Here is a 22,678-nt window from a genome sequence, read left to right as displayed (position 1 = left end):
TAACTTTTTGGAGGTTTTGGGTTCGAAAATGCTATAAAAACCAAGAAAAACGATCATTTTCCTGTAGTCTGGTTCCCTGACTCCATATAAGAAGAAACAGAGCAGTTTACATACATTGGGGGATTGTAAGGTCAGGGAACCAGTCTAGCTGGCTCGTACCCGTTTATAGGTTTGTAATCGATTGCAAACAAGTGCAATGGTCAATTGGGGCCAGTATTTGAAAAAAAGCCAGTTGTTTCCAACGCTGATCGGCCGATCAGCGTTGGAAATTGATACAAAAATACCACTTTTCTTGAAAATGACAGTATACCAGGTGCCATAATTTTACAGGATGCTTTAGACTGTCATTTACCAACATCCTGTTAAGGTATTTCGCAAAAACCTGGTGGTTTTATTTTTCGATGTTTGCAAATGTTGTATATTCCCTTTAATTTGAAACTGAAGTGTAATTCAAGAAAACTTTTTTTTGTATTAGCTTCAAGATATATGTATCTCAGCCAGCAAACAGATTCGTTTGTGGAGGCAAAATGGAAGAAATAAGTTCAAACAGCTGCAAGGAGAAAGATCAAAATTTGATGATTTTGTTATCATCAACGTTAACAGTGTCAATAAATATAGCAAATTGTAGAAAACTGCTGCTCTTTTTGTTTGCCAAATCTTAATATTCGTTTTGAAAACATGATTTGTCAGCTTGAACTTAGCAAAGGGGTATAATATTTGCAGTTATTGCAGACATCTTAGTCTCCTCCATTATTTGGTTTTAATTTTACCGTTTTGACACTACCAGCTTGGTGCTTGTTTATACGTGTACTGAAAATGGCAATCAGAGATATGTGTTAAGTATAATTATGATGGTTCTGGGAGATGACCCTTTTTCCCCAGCAAAAACTTGTGGATAATATTTGAAGTCTGTACTTGGTATTTGGGGATTTTGACACGATTATTTAACTTTCATTTTGTGTTGTTTTTGTTTTGTGTTGTTTTTTTTCCTTGGTTTGAAATTGTACTATACAAGAGAAAGTCTTTTTTTTTAAGTTGGCTCAGAAACTTGAGAGAACTTTTTATCTTTCTTTTTAACTTCATCCTTTTGCTTTCTTCTAAATGAAAAAAAATTAACACTTTTGCATATTGGACATTTAACAGTCAAACAAATTTGAAATCAAGATATTAAAAACAGGGTCTAAAATGTTAAGTCGTTTGGGGTTTTTTTTGGGGGGGGGGTGGGTTCAGTTGTCCAATAACCAAAACGTTGTTCATGGCCAGATGTTGAACATCCAAAATTGAAGAAGTTGGAAATAATTTTGATTTTTGTTTTGCAGGGTGCACCCAGTGTGCATTACTTTGAAGAAACAAAACAAAACTATTTTTCTGCATTAAGAAAACACTTGATTTTTTGCATGCTGCATATGAAAAGAATATATAATGCCATTACTGTATGATAAAAGACTGTATATGTCAAAACTATTATCCTTGTATAATTATTAACCAAGATTTGGAAGATGTATTACACATATAACCACATCCCAGTGAGGTATACAAACTCAGTTCAGCCAAAGACTTCCTTTTTCTGGATTAGCTGTATTTTTTCACTGCTTGGAAATTCAACGATTCGAGATATTTTTTGTTTGTCCCAAAAGCGTAGTTCAATCATCAAGCATTATAGACCATTTGCATTGGAGCCATCTTTGGGGCGAATGTCAGTTTTGCTGGGATACGCATGAGTACATGCCATGTGCATTCATTGTTACTGAATGAAAATAACAAACATAAACAAGATGGCTGTCGTATGCACAATGTTTTTTTAAGGTTAACATGAGTTACAATTTGCAATAGATCTCTTGTGTTCTCATTTAATATTTATCCAGATTCTTGTACCCTATTAAAGTATACAAACAAAATTTGTTTTTCGGGATCCATGACAACCATGTAATAATTTAGGCCATCCTACAAATGAAGTGCTAAATAAAGCCAATTTCAAACCGCAATTAACAGGATGTTTTAGTGGTCATTGATTTCAGGTTAACAAAAGTAATCTCATCAAATTTGTTCAGTTTGTCTATCCTCATATTGAGAACATGTATTTATCGTAAAAAACACTCTAATCCACGAAAACAATATGTTTGTTAATCCACATAGATAACCTTGAATATACTAATTTCACTCGTAATTATTTGTAAGTTAATTAAATATTCAGTTTTTTTTCTCATGGTTCTCTCTGTGATGTCACGGACGTCTCATAATGTTGCTGTCATCGTATGTATTATTGTACCATAACTCTGACTGTACATCTCTACTTCCAGACTTCTTTTTGTTGTCATCTAAATAAACTAATTGTTAAGGGCCTTTGTTCAGCGTTTGGCTTAATAAAAACCAAAACAAAAACATGCTGAAAATCTGAAAATTGTGACACTGTGTGTTATTTGCATCTATGCAGGTTTGTGTAGAATAGAATTTTAGAATTTCAAACTTCAAATTAAAAAACACATAACCGTACGATCAAGGACCGTTTTCAACAAAAGACCCAACGCTCGAGGACTGAAAGGATCTGTTGTTCTCCCTTTGTGTGTGCGTGTGACCTCTATTGTAAAGCCATACACGTACATCTCAGTTGTCCAATCCGAGCCATCGGTTGAACCTCTCACAGTAATTGTTAAACTTTGTCGCCCAATCATCATCCTCGTCATCCTGCGCACCGTCGGCTGGGTAATGCATCGGATCCCGTGCCCCATCAATCCCACAGTTCAATGGGAAGAACGAGTCAAAATGGCGGCGGCACATGGGGCATTTATTCAGTAACGGGAAACAGGAGGAGCAGACGCAAGTGTGTCGGCACGGCAACAGGGCTATACTGACTGGTCCGTTTTGGCAAACCACACACCCATGTAATTTATCATTTGCGTCCACACTGTCATCCCTATGGTCTGCTGAGTTCCTCTCTCCGCTGCCCGCATCACTGTCTGTGTTCACTCTATTTGGAAGGGCGCCCTCTATGTTAGAATTGCCAGCAGCAGGCTCAGTCGAGTAGTGTGATGTTTGAGTTCCATCTGTGGCCATGAACAGTTTCTGTGAATAAAATCCAAAACAAGTTAAAGGTTATTTCTATACTCTTAAGGCCTTCTATTTTGACAGATCGACAGATCTGTCATTTTCTGTCACCAGTAAAAAAAAATTTAAAACCAAAAAGAAATTGACAAATTGAAATAGAAAACAAACAAAAAACGCAGAGGAAAATGTGCTGGTCCGTACTTAATGGGACATATGGGCCAAAAGGTAATCGCCCAGCAAGAATATCTACCTGTACATACAGTCAGCGGCATAGGTTTGTGGGGTGTGGGGGTGCATGGCCCCCCCCCCCCCCATAAAAAAAATCATCCCCCCAGTCGCCCCCCCCCCCCAACTTGAAATTGGGAACCGTAGAAAAAAACAGTCCTCAGAGTGATCATAATTAGCGGGTTTCACCGCATGTGATTTTTTGTTTAAAAAGTGCTGTGTATTTTTAACGAAAACCCTTTTTTTCCCGAGATTTGCTGCTTATTTAAACGTCTTGTGGATAGCTAATATCGACACCTACCGGTATTGTGTGACACTGACCATTATGTAGGTTTTGAACAGCGCTCCCGTTTTGAACAGATTGTGTCTAGCCCCCCCCCCCCCCCCCCCCCCCCTTCTATATGATTTTACGGCAGCTGGGTGTCCGGTGGAAAACCCTGTGTACCTTTCAGCACAGATACATGATATTGGGCGCCCCTCCACTATAAAATCCAACCCCCCCCCCCCTCATCCGCCTAGGATGAGAACCCTAGCTACGCCGCTGTAAACAGCCACACATAAGATTGTTTCCAAATGATGTAAAAGGGCTCTGCGGACATTTTTGAAGGATATTAAAGGTGTGTAAGGAAAGACAAATGCTTTCATGTAAAAAATAGCCCAAAGCCCTGTAATTGCACGAGGATGATTTACTTGTATATCCCTCATGTCTAGCAATTGTGTTCCCTGGCTTACAACTTCTTAAGTTTTCCCAACGCCACCTAACCCCCCCCCCCCCATAATTAGCCATAATTAGCTGGTTTGACAGACTTCGACAACAGATTGGGCACAGAGCCCTGCAAATTTGAAAGCCACCGCGCGCAGGGGTCTTTGTTCACAAGTATTCATGGTATTTGCCACCTGTACAGGCTGTTAACCAGGAGTTAGACTACATGAAAGTCGTTAATCCTTGCGTGTAGGATCCGTGACGTACAGAAGGACAGCAATAGCAAGTCCGTATGTTTATAGCTTTTTAACTTTTTCTTTTTTTTACCGCAAGACTGTTTAAGCCAAGTTTATTGGTATTTACAATTCATAAATTCTTTTTGAACGGTCTTTGACAGATGGACATGATTCAGATGAATCCCCTTGTAAATTTTACCACGTTTGACTCTGTATTGTTATGTGTTATTGATGATCAATGTTAGCCAGAAGAGCTACCCTCATCAGTTGAAGGAAAAAACCCAGATACATGTAAGTTAATTTAATCAAATGCAGGCACTGGCTATCCAGAATACGAGACAGATGTTTTAGCTGCGGGACAGCAGCTCAACAGATCATCAAGTCTCTCAGTTACTTAGTCAGTTAGTAACAAACGTTGACATTCTTTATTGCTCCTACATGTTTTGAACGATTTCAACCAAACTTTGTCAAAAGTGTTAGTGTCACATGACCAAACTGGGGTCAAAGGTCATCACGTGGTCACTGGGGTCAAAACCCTGATTTGTTTGCGCCAACGAGGGCTATCCCCCTCTCCCCCCCAAAAACAGGAACCCAATTTTTTTAAGTGACGTCGCAATAAAGGCAGGCACTGCGTACACCACCATCTTTTCCTCCAAAAGATTTGGTTAAAAGTGGTCGAAAATTGCCTCAGATCGCACCACAGAGCATCTAGACTCCAAAAATGTTCCTTACCTGCAGATCACAGACTTGTCCGGAGCTGGATATGACAAGTTGTGAGATCAAACGACATCCGTCCGGGAATGTCTCATCTGGTAGATGGAAGATATGCACCGCTCCTACCTGCAAAAATGGGTTAAGAAAATTATAACAATTGATTTTTTTCATGTAATCTCAATGCAATGCTGTTGAGTCAATGAAGTTTAATTTTAAGGTAACTGTGGGTTGCAATGAGAATATCGGCTTCGATTGTTTCAGGAATACATAAATACTCAGATTTGTATTAGCAAGTAGTATTTTTTACTTTCAGAGAGTCATAAACAAGAGCACTAAAACTGAGAAATGTGGTCTGAAGCTAAATTTGCAATTTCACAAGGATTTGTGCAAACTAAAAGAAAAGAAGGAAATTTAATGTCAACATCTTATTCACACGTTTTCAAAAAGTCCACGACAAACTCTGCAAGCTTACTTGCACTGAATTCTGCAGTTTTGTTGCTGAATCATTCTCGATTCCCCCGACGAAAAATAGGTAGAAAATGCTGACTTACATCTACCTCTGTCCAAAACTCAAAAACAGGGTTATCCCCAGAAACAAGATTTGGCCTGACTTTATACACCCCTGACATGAATCTGGACAACAGAATACTTTAAAAAGTCCTGATGGTCTTATAAGAAGAGTCCTGGTTCTTTAAGTCCCAGTCCAGCACCCGATTTCACGAAACTCAGCGTAACTAATATGATGCATCACAGCGCTGGGACGCGTCGCATCCCTACGATGCATTGCAGCTGTGACGCGTCCTGCGATTCATTTCACGAAACGTGTCGCAAGTGTGAGGCATCAAAGGTGAATTTATAGCACAACGCGGTGACTGTTGTATGTATGTACTCAGCGTACAGTAAATAGTCATCTGATATTCAACAAAGAGTCGTCGAATCTCCTCTCAGAAAGTTTTTAAAACATAACACGCAATGGTGGACGTGTGATGCAGTTTTAAAGGAAAACAAGCTCTCGGTGGACTGCATAGCTACTTTGAAATTGCAACTGCAATATTCCAGGATAATTCATATTTACTTTGATGCATCTTCCATTTACAACTTTAGACAAATTGTTTCGGTATTGTAGTCTCGTTATAAGTAGTCGACAAGGAACTTACGATGCATTCAACACATCGCAAGTTTCGTGAAATGGATCCTAAGATGCGTCGCAAGTTGACGTGTTGCACGTCGTAACCCGGGTTGCGACGCATCGCAGCGCTTCGTGAAATCGGGTGCTGGTCCCAGAGCATTAAATCATTCAACTGAATGAAGTTTTCAATTCTTGGTTAATTGTCCAACATCAGCCTGAGAACTGATCCAATTAGCTTTTGAGTGTCTTTTTTTCTTCATGCTTTTAAGTTTGTGAAACTATTACATGAGAGAGAAAATTTGGAACTCATACTTTTTCCCATTGAAAATGAAGAATTCTTCTGATTGTGGGTTTCAAATAAAATGATCCACAAGACAAGAATTCAATTCAGGGATTCCACCACAACTTGCTCAAGTTTATTGACATAAGATAAAGAAACACAAATGAAGAAACATCCCCAAAAGTCAAATCTTTCTTCAAGTTACAAGCGTCTAACTTCAAACTTCTCTAGTGGACCTGGTCCATTCATTGAGGACTTCAAATGTATTCATATTGATTGATCGGGGGGTGGGGACTAGTACATGAATGAATCGCCGACAACATCTGAGACTCATGCGAAGACGCTATGGTTTAGTTTTGTGCACATTCAAGATAAGTAAGTTGTGCATACTTCGCACGCGAACACATTCAAGATAAGTAAGTTGTGCATACTTCGCACGCGAACACATTCAAGATAAGTAAGTTGTGCATACTTCGCACGCGAACACATTCAAGATAAGTAAGTTGTGCATACTTCGCACGCGAACACATTCACGATTTATAAGTAAGTTGTGCATACTTCGCACGCGAACACATTCAAGATAATTAAGTCGTGCATACTTCGCACGCGAACCAGTACAATACGCACACGCGCTGTGTCCTGTCCACGGGCTCTCAAAAGTGGTAAAAAAGCACTCTACCGGTATCTCGTTGGCGCACGGAGCCCATACCATATGAAGTGCAAAAGGTGTGTGTTTTTGCCTTACATGAGCTACATGTATATGGGGTGACTGCTCTATGTTCTGACACCCTTATGTTCTGACAACCTTATGTTCCAACTGCTCAACCTATGTTTCTACAAACCTAGGGTTAGGGTGCGGGTTGGGATTAGGGTATTTTGCAGGCCCGTAGCCCCTAGGGGTGTTGGAACATAGGGGTGTCGGAACATAGAGGTGTCGAAACACAGGGATGTCGGAACATATTCTTTGTTGTCCTCGAGCATTCGTCTTTTGTTGAAACGGTCGTAGATCGTGAGTTTGACTGCTCAGTCTATGGGCGAGTGTTATATTATAGGGACAAAGGGAAAGACAATGCCTTGTCCTCGAGAGTTATGAAAAGTATATGGGTGTGTGTGTGTGTGTGTGCTTGTGTTTATGGAACAAAGGGTAACAAAGGGTAACGCTATTTAGTTTGAGATGTCAATAGGAACAAAGGAGAACAAAAGTAGGCAAGTAAAGTTGGATATTAGTTGTACCCCATAACTACAGTTGGGTGTGTTCACAAGTTGATCGTTCTCGGCTGAGTGCTCCCAAAGCCAGCTTGAGGCAATGAAGCCAGTGTGAGGTAGCCCTTTTGCCGTATTTTTTGCAACTTAATGCAGAAAGGCAAAATTGTGCCTCTGAGTACATCTACAATGTGAGTGTGGATACATGTATACACACAATTGTTTTACTGACAGTAACATTCTTTTAAGAATGTTACTGTCAGTAAAACAATAGTTTAAAAACAGTTTAAAAACGGCTTTGAAAGAAATAGGTTTTGCAAATGACTGACTTCACTTAACTCATAGCACCTGTAGGCCCTACTACACTCAACCAAAAAGAAAGTCCCCCCTTAATACTTTTTTGTCTAACTCAAAAACTACTGGGCACATCTTGCTCAAATTACAACTAATCAGTACAGAAATTCCTTAGCAATCCAGCCATACTCTTTGTTTGGCCGAAAAGAGTGTAAAAAGTGGCACTTTTGTACACTTGCAAGGTGAGTTTGAACCGCAACATGCTCGTACACAAAAGTGCAACTGTTTTCGGTATCATCATAAATTACATAAATTCGTACACATTATTACCGTTTTGGGCCAAATAAAGAGTATGGCAGGATATTGCTAATGAATTTCTGTCACTGATTAGTCGCTATTTGAGCGAGAGGTGCTCAGTAGTTTTTGAGTTAGACAAAAAAGAATTGGAGGGGGGGGGGGGACTTTCTGTTTTGGTTGAGTGTACAAAAAATGTACGTTGTACCGTACATGTATTACATTGTATTTATTTACTGAAGACCAAAATCCATACAACCATCGAGTGTTCAGGCGGTTTCGGGCACTACAGTGAATAAAGGGCAGGGCGGTTTGGAGCAGTACTTACAGAGACCGTAATGGGTTAATCTGAGTGATTTCAATGTTTTGACATACAGAAGGGGTTAAAGAATTGACTCTGCGAGAGCTGCTTAACAAGGCACTGAACAAGTTGGAAGCTCCAGCTGAAAAACGTTCCAGTAGGTTTCATGTCGTTTGATTAGTTATTTAGTTTCTTTGTTACGGCAAAGTAAAAAAAACCACAAGTTTCTCGTCCCCGCCCGCTTCCTTTTTGGAGGCCGCCTGGATTTTTTTATTATTTTTTATTTTTGAAAAATGCAGTAAAAACACTGAAAAAGTCCACAAATTCATCGGAAAATAAATACTTGCGAAATATGTGAGTCGAAGTTTTCAGTATAGACTCTGTCGGTCACTTTGTACACCACATAATATCGACGTGTGATCGCTACCCCTGCGACAGTGCGAGCATGGTGAGTTCACAACAACTCACCCACTTGGTTCCCAGACCAAAAGATTCTGACTATTCCTGATGAATCTACGCACCCATGGAGTCGAGGCTGAGACGTGAGCGTCAGGAATAATTGTCAGGTCTAGGGAACCAGACTACGTACATGTATGTCTATTGATAGTTTTAGACTACAGTCGTTTGAAAATTCAACCGGAATCTGTCTGCCGTACTGTATGCGGTAAATGCTGACTTCAAAGCCAGAATGCAATCGGTATGAGACTAGCTCACGCTGGAGCATGTGTTTAAAGAATTCGCTCGGGACTTTTGGTGGTTAAAGCAAATGCATCTAAAACTGTTCTTGGTAGACCAATACAACTCTAAAGGACACTGTAAATATGTTCAGTTCTCTTGTCCAACTTGTCTTTCATTTTAAAAGTGTCTTTGAACAGTGGAAACACCAACGGTTGCAGGAAATTTTAAAATGGTGGCCATCTTGAAAAAAATAAAAAATAAAAAATAAAAGCCCCTCTTCCTCCTATTTTTCAAAAACCCGGACGAGAACTTTTTTTTTTTTTTACTCGGCCTAATTCTTTTTTGGTCAGTTTTCGGGGACAGACAGACAAACTGACCGACCAACCAACAAGTGTAGAAGCCAGAGCTTAAAATAAACAAACACAAATGCCCCGCAACGGTGACAGTTCCCATGACATAACACCACTCTTTTAACATCAACTTACATGTACCTTGGTCACATGGAACATTCATTGACAGCATTAGTGTCTTCTGTAGGTTTTATATGAATTAATCCCTAATCCCTATAATCTCAGAATAAATACATGATTTCTATTGTTTTAGCCACTGTGAACTTGACCCTCGACCTTTTGGCCCCAAATTCAATAGGCTTCTTAGGATTACCAAGAACAATCCACAAACCAAATTTGAAGTTCATATGTTAAGTATTTCTCAAGTTATCGCGCTGACAAGATTTCTATTGTTTTAGCCACTGTGAACTTGACCCTTGACCTTTTGGCCCCAAATGCAAAAGGCTTCTTAGGATTGCCAAGAACAATCCACAAACCAAATTTGAAGTTCACATGTAAAGTATTTCTCAAGTTATCGCGCTGACAAGATTTCTATTGTTTTAGCCACTGTGAACTTGACCTTTGGCCTTTTGGCCCCAAATGCAAAAGGCTTCTTAGGATTACCAAGAACAATCCACAAACCAAATTTGAAGTTCATATGTTAAGTATTTCTCAAGTTATCGCGCTGACAAGATTTGTCCGGACACACACACACACCCACCCACCCACACACCCACACACCCACCCACACACCCACCCACGGAAGGACAAGGCGGAAACAGTATGCCCCTTCGGCTTCGCCGCGGGGCATAAAAATTTATATGTGAAAAAAAACCCCAAATATATAATTTTGAAATACTTGTAAGTACAATGTATGCATGGGCGTCAATCATGGGGGGGGGGGGGGGGGACAGGGGGACACTTTTTGAAGGGTGGGGGACACAATATCAAATGTCCCCCCCAAATATTTGAACTCGTGCCTCATTTACAGGGCCCTATTATGTACTACAATGTATCTTTTGCTAAGAAAATATTGGTTAAAGTGGTCAGAAATTGCCTCAGATCGCACCACAGAGCATCTAGAATCAATTTTTTTCGGGGTCCTTAAGCGGGCCCCGAACCCCACGCCTTTAGCTGAGAATATAATAGCTTATTCAATGACTTCAACCTCGAAAATGATGTTTAAATCATTATCTTTCGCTCAGAAAATATTGGTTAAAGTGGTCAGAAATTGCCTCAGATCACACCACATGAGCATCTAGAATCCGAATTTTTTCGGGGCCCTTAAGCGGGCCCCGAACCCCACGCTGTAAGGGCTTCGCACTTGCACTATTTCTGATCAAGTTATGGTCCCCCCCCCCCACTTTTGAGAAGCGATTGACGCCTCTGAATGTATGTGATAAAGTTCCTCCTGTAATGTGTACAAGTGCAGTGGCTGATCTACCCAGCAGTGATCAAACTGTTCTCAAATAAGGCCACTTTTCATCTGTGAGACCAATACCCACCCCACATTCTTCCATATGAGAGCTATAATCAGGGTTAATTGGGTTCTGCTGTAGGTACAAGATTCATGATGTTTTTAATTGTCACAATTCCGGGGGGGGGGGGGGGGGGGGGGGACATACTATAAAGAAGAACTATGGCATACGAGTTAGCAAGGGAAAATACATTTTGTTATTTTGTTTCTCCAACAGATGAAATGTGCTTCTTTAATAGCTATGGCAAGAAAGAATGCATAGAAATACCAGAATGGTAGATAGATGCATCACGCGCACAATTACGTGGGTAAAACACATTAGCGTGTGATTCAGCCTGTGAACCAACACACGTCTGTACTCCATCCATTTGCACTACATTTCCCGGTGCAAAATGACGTCACACTTTGGTACTCTATTGTAGGACAGGACGTAGGGGAAAATATAAGGAGACATGAGTATTTAAGTAAACATTTATGAATAAACATTTATGTAAAATGTAGTAAAAAGTTAGCAGAAATATTCATTTACCTACATTAAATAACACGTACAAAGAAACAAAAACACTGCGACTTTAACCCTTGTTACAACTGATAATGTAGTAACCAACGGATAATCTATCACCAACCGATAATGTCACAAAAATTAACCGATACTGTATCACTAACCGATAATGTAACAAAAAATGACTGATAGCGTAGTAAATTGTACTACACTACCGGTCAATTTTTGTCACATTATCGGCTAGTGATACAGTATCGGTTAAGTTTTGTGACATTATCGGTTGGTGATAGATTATCTGTTGGTTACTACATTATCAGTAGGAACCATACCCATCCTGGCAAATTCCAACACCGTATGGGAAACTGCACACACATATTTCTGACTTTGATTCTGGAGGTGTGCCAACCCAATGTAACAGACTGTCAGTTTACTGTACCCATCCTGACAGATTCCAACAAAACATGCCGTCGGGGTTTAATGGGTTGAGTTCTCTCAGGGTTAAGCTCATTTTGTGACGACTTGTCACATAATTGCAAACTCTGTATAATGCAACGGATTTACACTGTTGTTTTTTAGCCACAGATTTGGTTTGAGAAGGTCCTCACGATTTCTGTATGCAAATGGTGGAGGGTTCTTTCTTAATGCTTAAATTCAACATTAATTCCTCTCTTCCAAGTTATTACAACGGGGAGACATTTGCACCATGGTTAAAACATTGGTTTATTTGTTGCACTTGATTTGTGTAGAACAATGTAATTCTTAGTTGTATCATCTTATATCTCCATTGAAAAAAATATCCAATAAAATGTTTTGTGATTCATTCTTTGTCAAGGAACACACGTTTACATTTGATGTGATTGATATGTGTGCCCATGTTAAGAGTACCGGTACCTGAAAATGATTGTGACTATAATTAGTGTGATAAGAAAGTTTATTCAATCATTTTGGAGTTTCTCTGCCTTTACCCCTTCCCCCTCCCTCCCCACATGGTATCCACGGTCCTCTGAACTTAGCATCAACGGTCCACTGAACTTAGCATCAACGGTCCACTGAACTTAGCATCAACGGTCCTCTGAACTTAGCATCAACGGTCCGCTGAACTAAGCATCCACAACTCTGACAAATAGTGCTCATAAATACTTTCAACTTACAATTTGTAGTTGAGAATCTGCCCAACTTTCTCCTTGGAGGGATCTGACGACAAGACAGAGGGGATATTTGGCTCGGGGTGGGGGACCCATGCTGGCCTGTATCTGGGTGTCTGTCACACTGTGTGGCAGCGACAGAGATATCTCGGTCTCGGTCTCAGCAGCTAAGCTGCTCAAACAAGTTAAGGATTTACTCTCAAATAAATCTCAAGTAGGCGAAATATTTTACTTTTTTTGTTCAACCAATTTTCAAATGGACAAAAAAATTCACTAACTTGGGATTCGCACCTCTGACCTCCAAATTACAATACTGGTCACAATTTCATGGCGCTGCTATAAAGCACACGATTTTCTGCTAACAGGGCCTCCATCTGTTTCATGGAGACTGTAAACAGTAAGCACACAAAAGCACGCTTACCTCCAATAGGAATCTCCATGCATACGCAATCATTAGCCATGAAATCCACGCTATGAAATAGTGCTTAAAGGGACACTAGGTCCTGGAACAGCCCAATTGGGCTACAAAACGCGCTTTAAACAAGATGATGTTAATCGGAAATAACATTTAAAAGTAGGATATAAACATCCACACAGCTATCCTTTCAAAACTGGGCGTTTTTGTGTTATTCCGGTATTATGCGTGTGAGAACGAATTTCGGGGTCCACTTTTGCAACCCCATAAAATCTAGCTGTTTGGACGCTAGTCTTTTGTCGGGAACGGTAAGACATTAGGTTGGTTTCCTTTCAACCAGATGTTTGAAATAGTCTAAGTAAACAATCCAAAACATAAAATTTTCTGGGATTTCAGGACCTAGTGCCCCTTTAAGGTTAGCACAAATTGCTGCTAAAGTAAGCACAACTTTTCTGCTAACTGTTAAGCAGCACCATGAAATTGGGCCCTGGTTATTTAGTGCTGATTTTAGTCAATTTCCTTGGGAAAAAAAAGGACATTATTAATATCAGATTTGTAATCTATTAACACAAATCAATCGGAAATCTATCACAAGTCAAATCAGGAGATGAATAGTGCCATAAGGATATACAAATGTATGCCTTTGACATTATTCATTGGAACAGCTCGTCTCAAAACTTGAGATTGGATGACTTGTGATTGACACGCGATGAGCTGACTGCAACTATTGTTAATTACCAACAAACGTTCCTCCTGGCAGCTGCGGAAAATTTGAAAAGGAGGGGCTGGCCTGGGCTGGGCGCGAATTTTCTTTTCCCAAACGACATCCGCATACATGGTTGTCTAGCGCCCTGTACGATACTTTTGTGATACGTATGCAGGTATATTATTATTATTTTCCCCTCATTTCGTCGAGCAGTGCGGTACCTCAGTTGATACACGGGAGGATTTTGTACCGCGGGGTTGCGGGTTCGAATCTCGGTTTTGCACCCGATTTTTTTTTTCTTTTCTAATCTGAGGCTTTGGAGGATTTTTTTTAAAGGGAAATGAAGTCTGAATTTCAAAATGCTGGAAATCATTTTTTTTTTCTAATTTCATATTTTCTTCTCCTGTTTTTAGAAAAGTTAAGTCCAAAACGCCATAGCGTACACCCATATGCGGATGTCGTTTGGGAGAAAAAAATTTGCGGCCTGGGGTGGCCTGGGCTGGCCTGGGCGGAAAATTTTTTTCCAAATGACATAAGCAAATGGGGTGTATGCTTTGAGGTTTTGGACTTTACTTCCCTAAAAAAAAGAGGGAAAAAATGTATAAAAGAAAAAAAAGAAATGAATTCGAACGTAATGAAATTCAGACTTTATTTCCCTTTTTAAAAAAATCTTCCAAAAGCTGCACCTCCTCCGATCTCAAAACCATGGCTTTATCCAGCTGAGCCATCGGAGAGCTCGACAGTCAACCATAATTCATGGCATTATATACCTGGGTATGTATAGAAAAAGTGTCGTAGAGGGCGCTCAACAACCATTCATACGATGTTGTTTGGGAAAAAATTATTTGCGGGCTGGCCTGGGCTGACGCAAGGGCGTGTGCCCTTGAGCAAGGCACTTTGTCACTCATGGCTTCTCTCCACCCAGAAGTAAATGGGTACCTGTGAGGGCAGAGATGGTTATTGTGATTGAATAAGCTTGCTTGCGCCTAACAGGCAGCATCGGGCTGTATACTCCCCAGGGAGCTGAGATGGTATTTGGAATGTTTAATTGGCCCAATGATCAGGAGTAATAATAATACTGTAAGCGCTGCGATTTAGTTTACTAATAAGAGCGCTCTTAAATGCCGATTATTATTAAAGGAACAATAATAAGCACTGAACAGCCACCTTTAATGTCCCATCCAAACAGTTTCTACTGTAAGGGAATAACACTAACAGTGTGATGGAGCTGTTATGAATGTGTGGTTTAAAACCGGGTAGCGGCTTGGCCACGGGGCCTGGCCACCGATATTGGCCGGAGCCAAAGGCGAGGGCTATTACCAGCGTCCAGGACCATAACTGCTCCATCACACTATTATCCTTTTTTTTTTGGTTAAAAACCATAAAAAGTCCAAAAAATCGACAAACTTCTGACGAGTTTTGTTCTACCATTTTACTCCATGTCTGGGACTTTCTATGGGGCGCGCAACGCACGCAGGTGGACACCTCTCCTTATACGGAGATCATATTAGTCTCAAGCCAGCAGAGCACGTGGCAGGTACTGTGGTCATGTGACACAAAGTGCGGGTGCTCGCGACTGGATTGAGACATCAATGGCCAGTGTTTTACCGGCAGCTCAAAACCACCCACGCGACGGGCTCTCGACCAATAGGAATGGGTAAACTGTCTCAGGTATTTACATATAACTTGCATTATTAACTAGGGGTTAAGGACTTTAACCCCCATAAAAACAAGTCCTTAGCCAAACTTGGGCAGAGATAGCAGACTGGGTGGGGAGGGGAGGATAAAATGTGGGACAAATGCCCCTTCGCCCCAATGTTGCACCACCATAGCTATGAAAGTTTATATTTCTACCATTTGAGCGCATACTTGGAAAAAGGATACTTGATTGGGTGACCGTGATGTAAGAAATGACCGTGAAGACTACCGGCTGGATCTCGGAGAAGGCCGAGGCTAGCATCGCGCAGAGTTTCTTGGAGAGAGGAACAGTGTACAGCCCATAAGGATTGGAGCTCACAGCCTACCAAGGACTTCACGAGGAGTTTGACTCCATCTACAAAAATAAACACGATGATGAAGGTGTGTATCTAAATTGTCACAAAGGTCATCAATAAATGGACTCTATATCTTCTCAACAGTTACAAAGAGAAAGTTGGGAGTGATGACAAAGCCTCTTTGGCTACTGTCCGTAGACTTTAAGAAGAGCACCAAGCTGAAAATAAGCACTAAGATGGCTGAAGAAAATGCAGACTGCCTACTCCAGGGTAGTCTACGCGTGCAGATTGGGCGATTAATTATACAAAGCTAGACTGCACCTCGAGTCTTGACCTCCTGATCATTCAGCGGCCACCTAGCTTCTATCGGGTCTTTCGTAACCCGTTGTTGTATAACAAAGATGTGGCAGCAAATTGACCAATCAAGAGCTCAGGCGGAATTTCTACTCTAAATGAGGTAACAATTTCTAAAGTTGAATCCGATTGGCTGGCGCTGGGGGTCACATGTACACATATATTAGACGTTGTTGCGGAGCGTGCGGGGTCAGTTGAACATTACGGATGATACCCCAGAATAACTCCAGGGGGTGAGATTGGATGAAAAAGAAAAATCCATGACAATTGGCAGAGGGTTTGAAGGTCACTGAGGGCCCCAAAGCAACATAGGGTCTATGGTATATGTTTGTATTTGCCTAAGGGGTATCCTATAAAATACCCATCTCTTTTGTCCACTATAAAAACTTTTCAACCTGGGGAATTCCCGATTTCAAAAGGGATTCTTTATCAATCCTAAAATAATGAAACATCTCCCCCCCCCCCCCCAAATAAAAAATCCTACAATTCGGAAAAATCAGATTTGGGGATTTGGTGCCAGGTAAGATAACTAAGTACAGGCACTCACCTCTGACAGAAGCAGCATCGGGGTTGAGAATTTTGATAGCAAAAGGATTTCTTGTCCCCACCATAGGCAGTTCAGGTACAATTGGAGCTTGCGCTTGGGTAAAAGGGGAATCGATGATGGTCATTCTAGAAGAGGAGAAAAACACAACACGTTAAATACTACAAGCAATTAATAATGTTATGCCTGAATTATGGTGGCACAACAAAAACAAAAGGGTTATTTCTAGCTAAAAGGTCACAGTTTCACAGGTCACAAAAGAGATATTTTAATAATTCCACATGTTATGAATATGTACACGTATGCTATATTTGATAAACTTCAAATCCCTAGTCCTCAAGTTGCAATGTAAATCGTAAGCAATTTTATTGCGATGGCGTACTTAAAGTTAAACGATTCCCACAAACTCATCACTTAAAGGGACTGTACATCATTGGCTTTTGCTGTAATTTTCAGAAATAAACTGTTTGAGGGGTTAGTATAATAGATCAAATATTGTTACACTGACATGTTTGAAGTTTTGTGTTCGGAAATGCTGGAAAAACCAAGAAAAACAAGAATGTTCAAAGATAAAATGGATCAATTTATAGTTGCCCGGAAAATTGTAAGGTAAGGGAACCAGTGTAGCTGGCCTGCACCCTTTCATGAACATGTAACCAATAGCAAACAAAATTTGGACTGAAAAAAAGGTAAATTTGGAGCAGTAGTTGAAAAATGGTTAGGTTTTTCCAACGGTGGTCGACTGACCACCGTTGGAAATGTATACAAAAATAAATTGGGGGTGAAATCTGAAGATTTTGATAGGGGGTACGTGTGAAAATGGTAAAAAAAAGTTATTAGTAACGCAATAACGCTATGTACCTAGGACTCTACTATCGCCCGACCATGTCCAAATGTTAAAAAAAGGCGATTCGTAGAGTCCTAGTTACTCGGACTACCCAGTTACTAAGTTATAGGCCTAGTGGGACTAACCATTGGTTTCAATGTCGAACCAGGCCAAGTCAGTTTGAATCTCATTTAATATAGTTGAAAAGACAGGAATCTGTAAGGAAAATACTTGGAAAAATTCAGCTACCCGATCACCACTTTTTTCAATTAATTTTCTAGCGCCAAAAGTTACATCTTTTATGGTTATTCCCTCCACTTTCCCTCCTCTACTCTCACCCTCTCCTTTCCTTAATTTCTATTTATTAATCAGTCAGTTACTTCATCGAGATTCGAACCTCGGACACTTGCTTGATACACGAGACTCTTAACCGCTAGGCCGCGCTCGATCGCTGTTGCAATGATCTATCTTTGGACGTGTTTGAAGTATCCACTGAAATAAACTAAATACGAAGTGGCTATCGTTACGGCAGTCGTTGTTAAGCGCCCTCTACGATACTTTTTTGATACGCACGCAGGTATATAATTATTTGTTTCCACATGTTTTAGCGAGCAGTGCGACAGCTCAGTCAATAGAGGGTAGGATTTTGCACCGCGAGGTTGCGGGTTCGCATCTCAGTTTTGCATTCGAATTTTTTTCCTTTTTTAACCTGAGGCTTTGGAGGATTTTTTTTAAAAGGGAAATAAAGTCCGAATTTCATAACGTTCAAATTCACTTTTTTTCTTCTAATTTTATATTTTCTTGTCATGTTTTTATAAAAGTTGCAATCTACCGTAACGATAGAAAATGGGAAATGCGTTACGGCTGCCGTAACAATAGCCACTGCGAACTAAATATTCATGAGAAAATAAATATTCATAATGACGTATTGCACTATCATTGGCCGGCTCATGCGACGTCATGGTTATCGATGTCATGCGTATAACGTACCGCTGTTCCAGACACTTCAATCAGTTTTGACCGGCTGCTTCAACTCAGATCTGCACTACATGTGCATGCAAAATGTGCTCTAAAAACACATTTTTACTAAAAAAATTTCGCATGTCCGCTGTTTCCTGGATTCCTCTTGGTTGAAATCACAAGGTGAGGTGAAAATGTATTTGTTTGGCGGCAGGTAAGTGGTGATCGGGTATCCGATTTTTCCCGGAAATACTTGTAAAATGAAGATTTTCGTTAGAAAATGAAAATGCACTCGACAAATACACAACCAACATGGCCAAAGAAGTGGCGTCTGACGTCTGGAAATTTTCTTTCCAGTTTACAACAAACCTTGGAAAAACGAACATCGCCGTCAGCATACAAGCGATTAAAATACAAATACAGAACGATGCTGTAACATCCTCTGCCTCTATAACAAATATTTCTTCGGGCATGTTGAGATTCATGCTGCAGGGCAGGCCTATTTTTGGAATGAAAAAAAGAAGAACATCGGCATACGTTTTTTGACACTCGTCAACATAACTCAGACAGGTTCAATCCTGGTGGAGTTCAGTTTGCGTGTGTAGGAGTCTGGGTACCCGTTGAAGGTAAAATGGGGTCAACGTTCGCAGAGAAAACAATGTGGGGAATCCCCGTGTGATTAATGGCTGGTAAAAATAACGTGATAGAGGGCGCACAATGTGCTTTTAATAGATCACAACCATGATCAAAACATATTAGTATTTGAAATGAAAACTCCACCAAGTTTCCACCGCGAAAAAGAACATAGGACATTTGGAGTATCTGAAAAAAACGTCCAGAAATAGACAATAGACACTCCCACCAAAAAAAGGTGTTTTTTTCCTGTTAAATAAAACATGAAAATTGAAAATTTGTCAGGAGAAAAAAATCGAATAAGCTGAAGAGCACGGGTTGAGCCTACATAATTTATAAGAGCAACTTCAATTAAAGGGTCCGCTATCCGTGAAATGATTTTTTTTCTGAGGAACTTATATATTTGTGCAACTTTCTTCTCCTCTTGAATATACGAAAACTATTTGCCATCCCGTTTTGGTTAATTTTATTGAAAAATGCACTTCTTTAAACATTTTAAAATTGTCCATGCTTTTCCGGACAACTGTGAGGACGTTGTTGCCGCGATGTCATTTCAGGAAGACACTGTTCAGTTCAGGGTTTTCTGCATGTTCAAATTGTGAACCCAAAAAGTTGCTCATTGAAAACATAATTTTTTTATGTGAGAAATTCTGGCAACTGTTTGTAAATGATATCACACTTTTGCTCATGAATATGTAAATTTTCATTAGCATAAATACCAACAAAGCACAAAATACCCTTTAAAATGGCAAACCGAAAATGTAAAAAAAAGGTTAAATGGGAAAGAAAGGTGCAATTTCAAGCAAGGCATAAAACAAATTAAATTGCACGATGGGCCCTTTAGCAATTGCATGCATAATATTATTTAGCCCGTGACTACAGATAAATACATGTAGAGAATTATTGAGAGTTTCTTTGATATTTTATTGTTAATTAGAATCCGACGTGCGGTTGTTTAGAATCTGGATATGACACACAAGGAATGGATGGCATTGAACTTGATTAGTCCGAAGCAGCGAGACTATATAAATACTGTCTAATAACAGTCTAACTAGACCTATTATAGCGCGCGAAGTATAGCCTCTCGGTAATTACAGTGCACAGTATTTTTTTTTTTTATGAAGGAAGCAGTCCTGCTAATATATGTAAAAGATGCATGGTTTATTTTGTTTCGTCAATTTGCAATTCGTGAAAATACAAGAAGGCGCCTGTATGCATGGTTGCAACATTATGGGTTTCTTTAACACTGGTGGTATCTGGTTTTTACCTGATTGGTATAACCTGGACGATGGCACCTTTTCCCCAATGTCGCCAAAACCTATAAGAAAACCTGCCAAATCAAACCTTTTTTTGAGGGGGCCGGGGAGGAGCAACTTTTTTTCAACGATAAATTACAGACAGATCGACGCGATGTACCATCAACCGTCTTTCAAGCTTACGATCTTGAAAACTGAGATCTGTGTCTCTTCTACCGCAAGGGCGGGTGTTGATCCAGAACGCATTTTTTTTTGGGGAGGGGGGTCCCCCAAAAAGTGGGTCCAAAAATGCGGCGTGGGGATCGGGGCCCGCTTAAGGGCCCGGAAATTTGTTTTTGGATTCTATAGATGCTTTGTAATGTGATCGAAGCAATTTCTGACCACTTTAACCAATTTTTTTTTTTAGTAAAACATGTTGTACCCATTGCCTGCCTTTATTGCGACGTCACTTGAAGAAAAAAAATGGGCTTCGGTTTTTTTTGGGGGGGGGATGGGGGGTGGCCCCCATTTGCCCTTCTCCTCCCCCCCCCTCCCCCCGATCCGCCCTTGTTCTACCGGCATAGAAACGACATCGTTGGTCTTTTACAATTACAAAAAAATGAACATTTTTATTTACTGGAATGCAAAACTATCTCCATTATTCTCAAAGCGAAAATAAATGAACATAATGGGCCTGTCATGTTATACACGGACTGCGTAGGCCTACACCCCTTCTTTTGTCCACCACGTAGGCATTTATTTTTGCGCTTAAAGCTGTGCATTTTGAGTAACAAAATTGCTAGAAATATTAAGCAGGATGAAACATTTTTATATAGCCTGCTGAAGTGTAACAGTTCAGTAGCTTCTATACAGTGAAAACATTATGCACAACGGGTCTCATAACCGTGCATGCCGTTGCTGAAGCGCGTACATAAAAATATGCCCGCCGGCACACTTTTAAAAACCACCTTCAATTATTGCTTGAAAAAAACATTTCTGGCAAAATAATTTCACGGGGGATCCGCCCTACCTATTCAAGTTTTTTTTTTCCAGTTGGTATAGGTGGATTTCCGGGTAATCACCAAATTAAACGATTATGCCTAATTGTTAAAGAAAAAACACGGAATCAACAAAAAGGATTTGTTTTAGCATAACTTATCTCTGCACTAATACGTTCGATCATAAGTCACCAAGAGAAATGCGGCAAATATTGTGGGACGTGACATCATTGACAATTTGAAAATGAAATAGGCCGATGAGACGAGATATAGGTTTATTTCTTAAAAAGGAGAGTCTAATGCATATCATAACGGGCTGCCGACTAGTTTACCCCTCATATACAAACTATAGCATTCCACAGCATACAGTAGTTGACATTACATCCAATCATCTTACTATTACCCCACACCGACGGTATTTCACTTATGCAACTTTTGCACCCGTGCTAACCCAGCAATTATTCGCTGAATTCTTCAAGGAATCTTCTGGAACATTGTTGCTGCATTTCGTCGGAACTTCGCACGGTGTATACTCAGATCTGAACTATTCCACAAATGTAGTTATATTGCTCTTGTACTATTTCACAAATGTGGCGTTTTCTTAATGACATTGGATTGTATATAGGAGTTACAAATGTTTTCGGAATTTCGGATGGAATGTTAAATAAAAAAATGTTTGAACCAGAAATGACAATTTTATGGCGGAGGCTGAACATGACGTTCTAAAAGAACATATTGCCTTCCTCTATTTTTCCCTCATTAAAATCGGATTTTCTTTTTCAACAGAGATTGAAATTGCCGCTTGCATGCCGGCCAGTTTCTGACAAAGAAACGTCCCTGGAACATTAACACACGCAGCATCTGGGTTGAGCAAAAAGGAATATTGGGCTAAATTAGGGAATTGTTTTGAGTTCCCAACTTAAATGAGAGAATGATGTGAGTAGATGAGATTCAAGATTGGGGAAGGCCGGTAAGCCGCACGACCGACAGCCGCCCAATAAGCTGGAGAATTAAACTTAAAAGACAAATGCTTAGAGAATATTAAATGAAGTGTCGAAGTTTATGACGTAGAGGTTTTGCCTCGGATGAAAAAAAAAACTTCAGCATGGGCGTCACCTGACTAAAACAAAGTAGCACTTCATTATGCATTATAGGCCTACCTCAAAACTACTGCTGCACATGATTATGAGCTCTAAATACATGAACCCCATTGGTGGAGCTTTGTAAGACATTTTGGCAATGATTTTTTCCTTTAATTTGAAGCCATTCTAAGACAAGTTTATTCATACATTTTAAACATTTATCATGTTTTCCATGCGCACTTTCCCGCGTTCCTCCTGCCCTACATAGGTTCTAATTTTTCAGACCAAAAACCCCTCCACCTCATCTGTAATTCCCAGTGAGTTTGTTTGTTTTGTTTGATCCTTTTTGAAAATTTCATTAGAACAGAAAACCCTT

General features: G+C 40.1%; 1 protein-coding gene across 1 annotated transcript; it reads right to left on the bottom strand.

Moving 5' to 3' along the window:
* Positions 1-1,215: 1,215 nt before the first annotated feature.
* LOC119740253 (cell growth regulator with RING finger domain protein 1-like) lies at positions 1,216-18,944 on the bottom strand. The gene is made up of 6 exons (XM_038215509.1): positions 18,724-18,944; positions 16,572-16,696; positions 15,561-15,729; positions 12,562-12,727; positions 4,942-5,049; positions 1,216-3,063 (listed from the first exon to the last, which is right to left on the bottom strand). The coding sequence occupies exons 1-6, from the start codon at positions 18,837-18,839 to the stop codon at positions 2,605-2,607; spliced, it is 1,143 nt and encodes a 380-aa protein (XP_038071437.1). The 5' UTR covers positions 18,840-18,944; the 3' UTR covers positions 1,216-2,604.
* Positions 18,945-22,678: the final 3,734 nt, after the last annotated feature.

The sequence above is a fragment of the Patiria miniata genome, unplaced genomic scaffold, assembly GCF_015706575.1.
Source record: "Patiria miniata isolate m_02_andy unplaced genomic scaffold, ASM1570657v1 HiC_scaffold_5, whole genome shotgun sequence".
Classification (NCBI taxonomy): domain Eukaryota; kingdom Metazoa; phylum Echinodermata; class Asteroidea; order Valvatida; family Asterinidae; genus Patiria; species Patiria miniata.
Note: the sequence above shows the minus strand (reverse complement) of the source record. Positions and strands in the feature narration are given on the sequence as shown.

Bases quoted from the DNA above. Each gene is read 5' to 3' on its own strand.
- LOC119740253 (XM_038215509.1), bottom strand. From the start codon at position 18,839: ATGAATCTCAACATGCCCGAAGAAATATTTGTTATAGAGGCAGAGGAT. The intron at 16,697-18,723 runs GTTTGTTGTAAA...CTCCTCTTCTAG, and splicing joins GCGATGTTCGTTTTTCCAAG to AATGACCATCATCGATTCCC. The intron at 5,050-12,561 runs GTAAGTTGAAAG...CCATTTTTGCAG, and splicing joins CAGATTCTCAACTACAAATT to GTAGGAGCGGTGCATATCTT.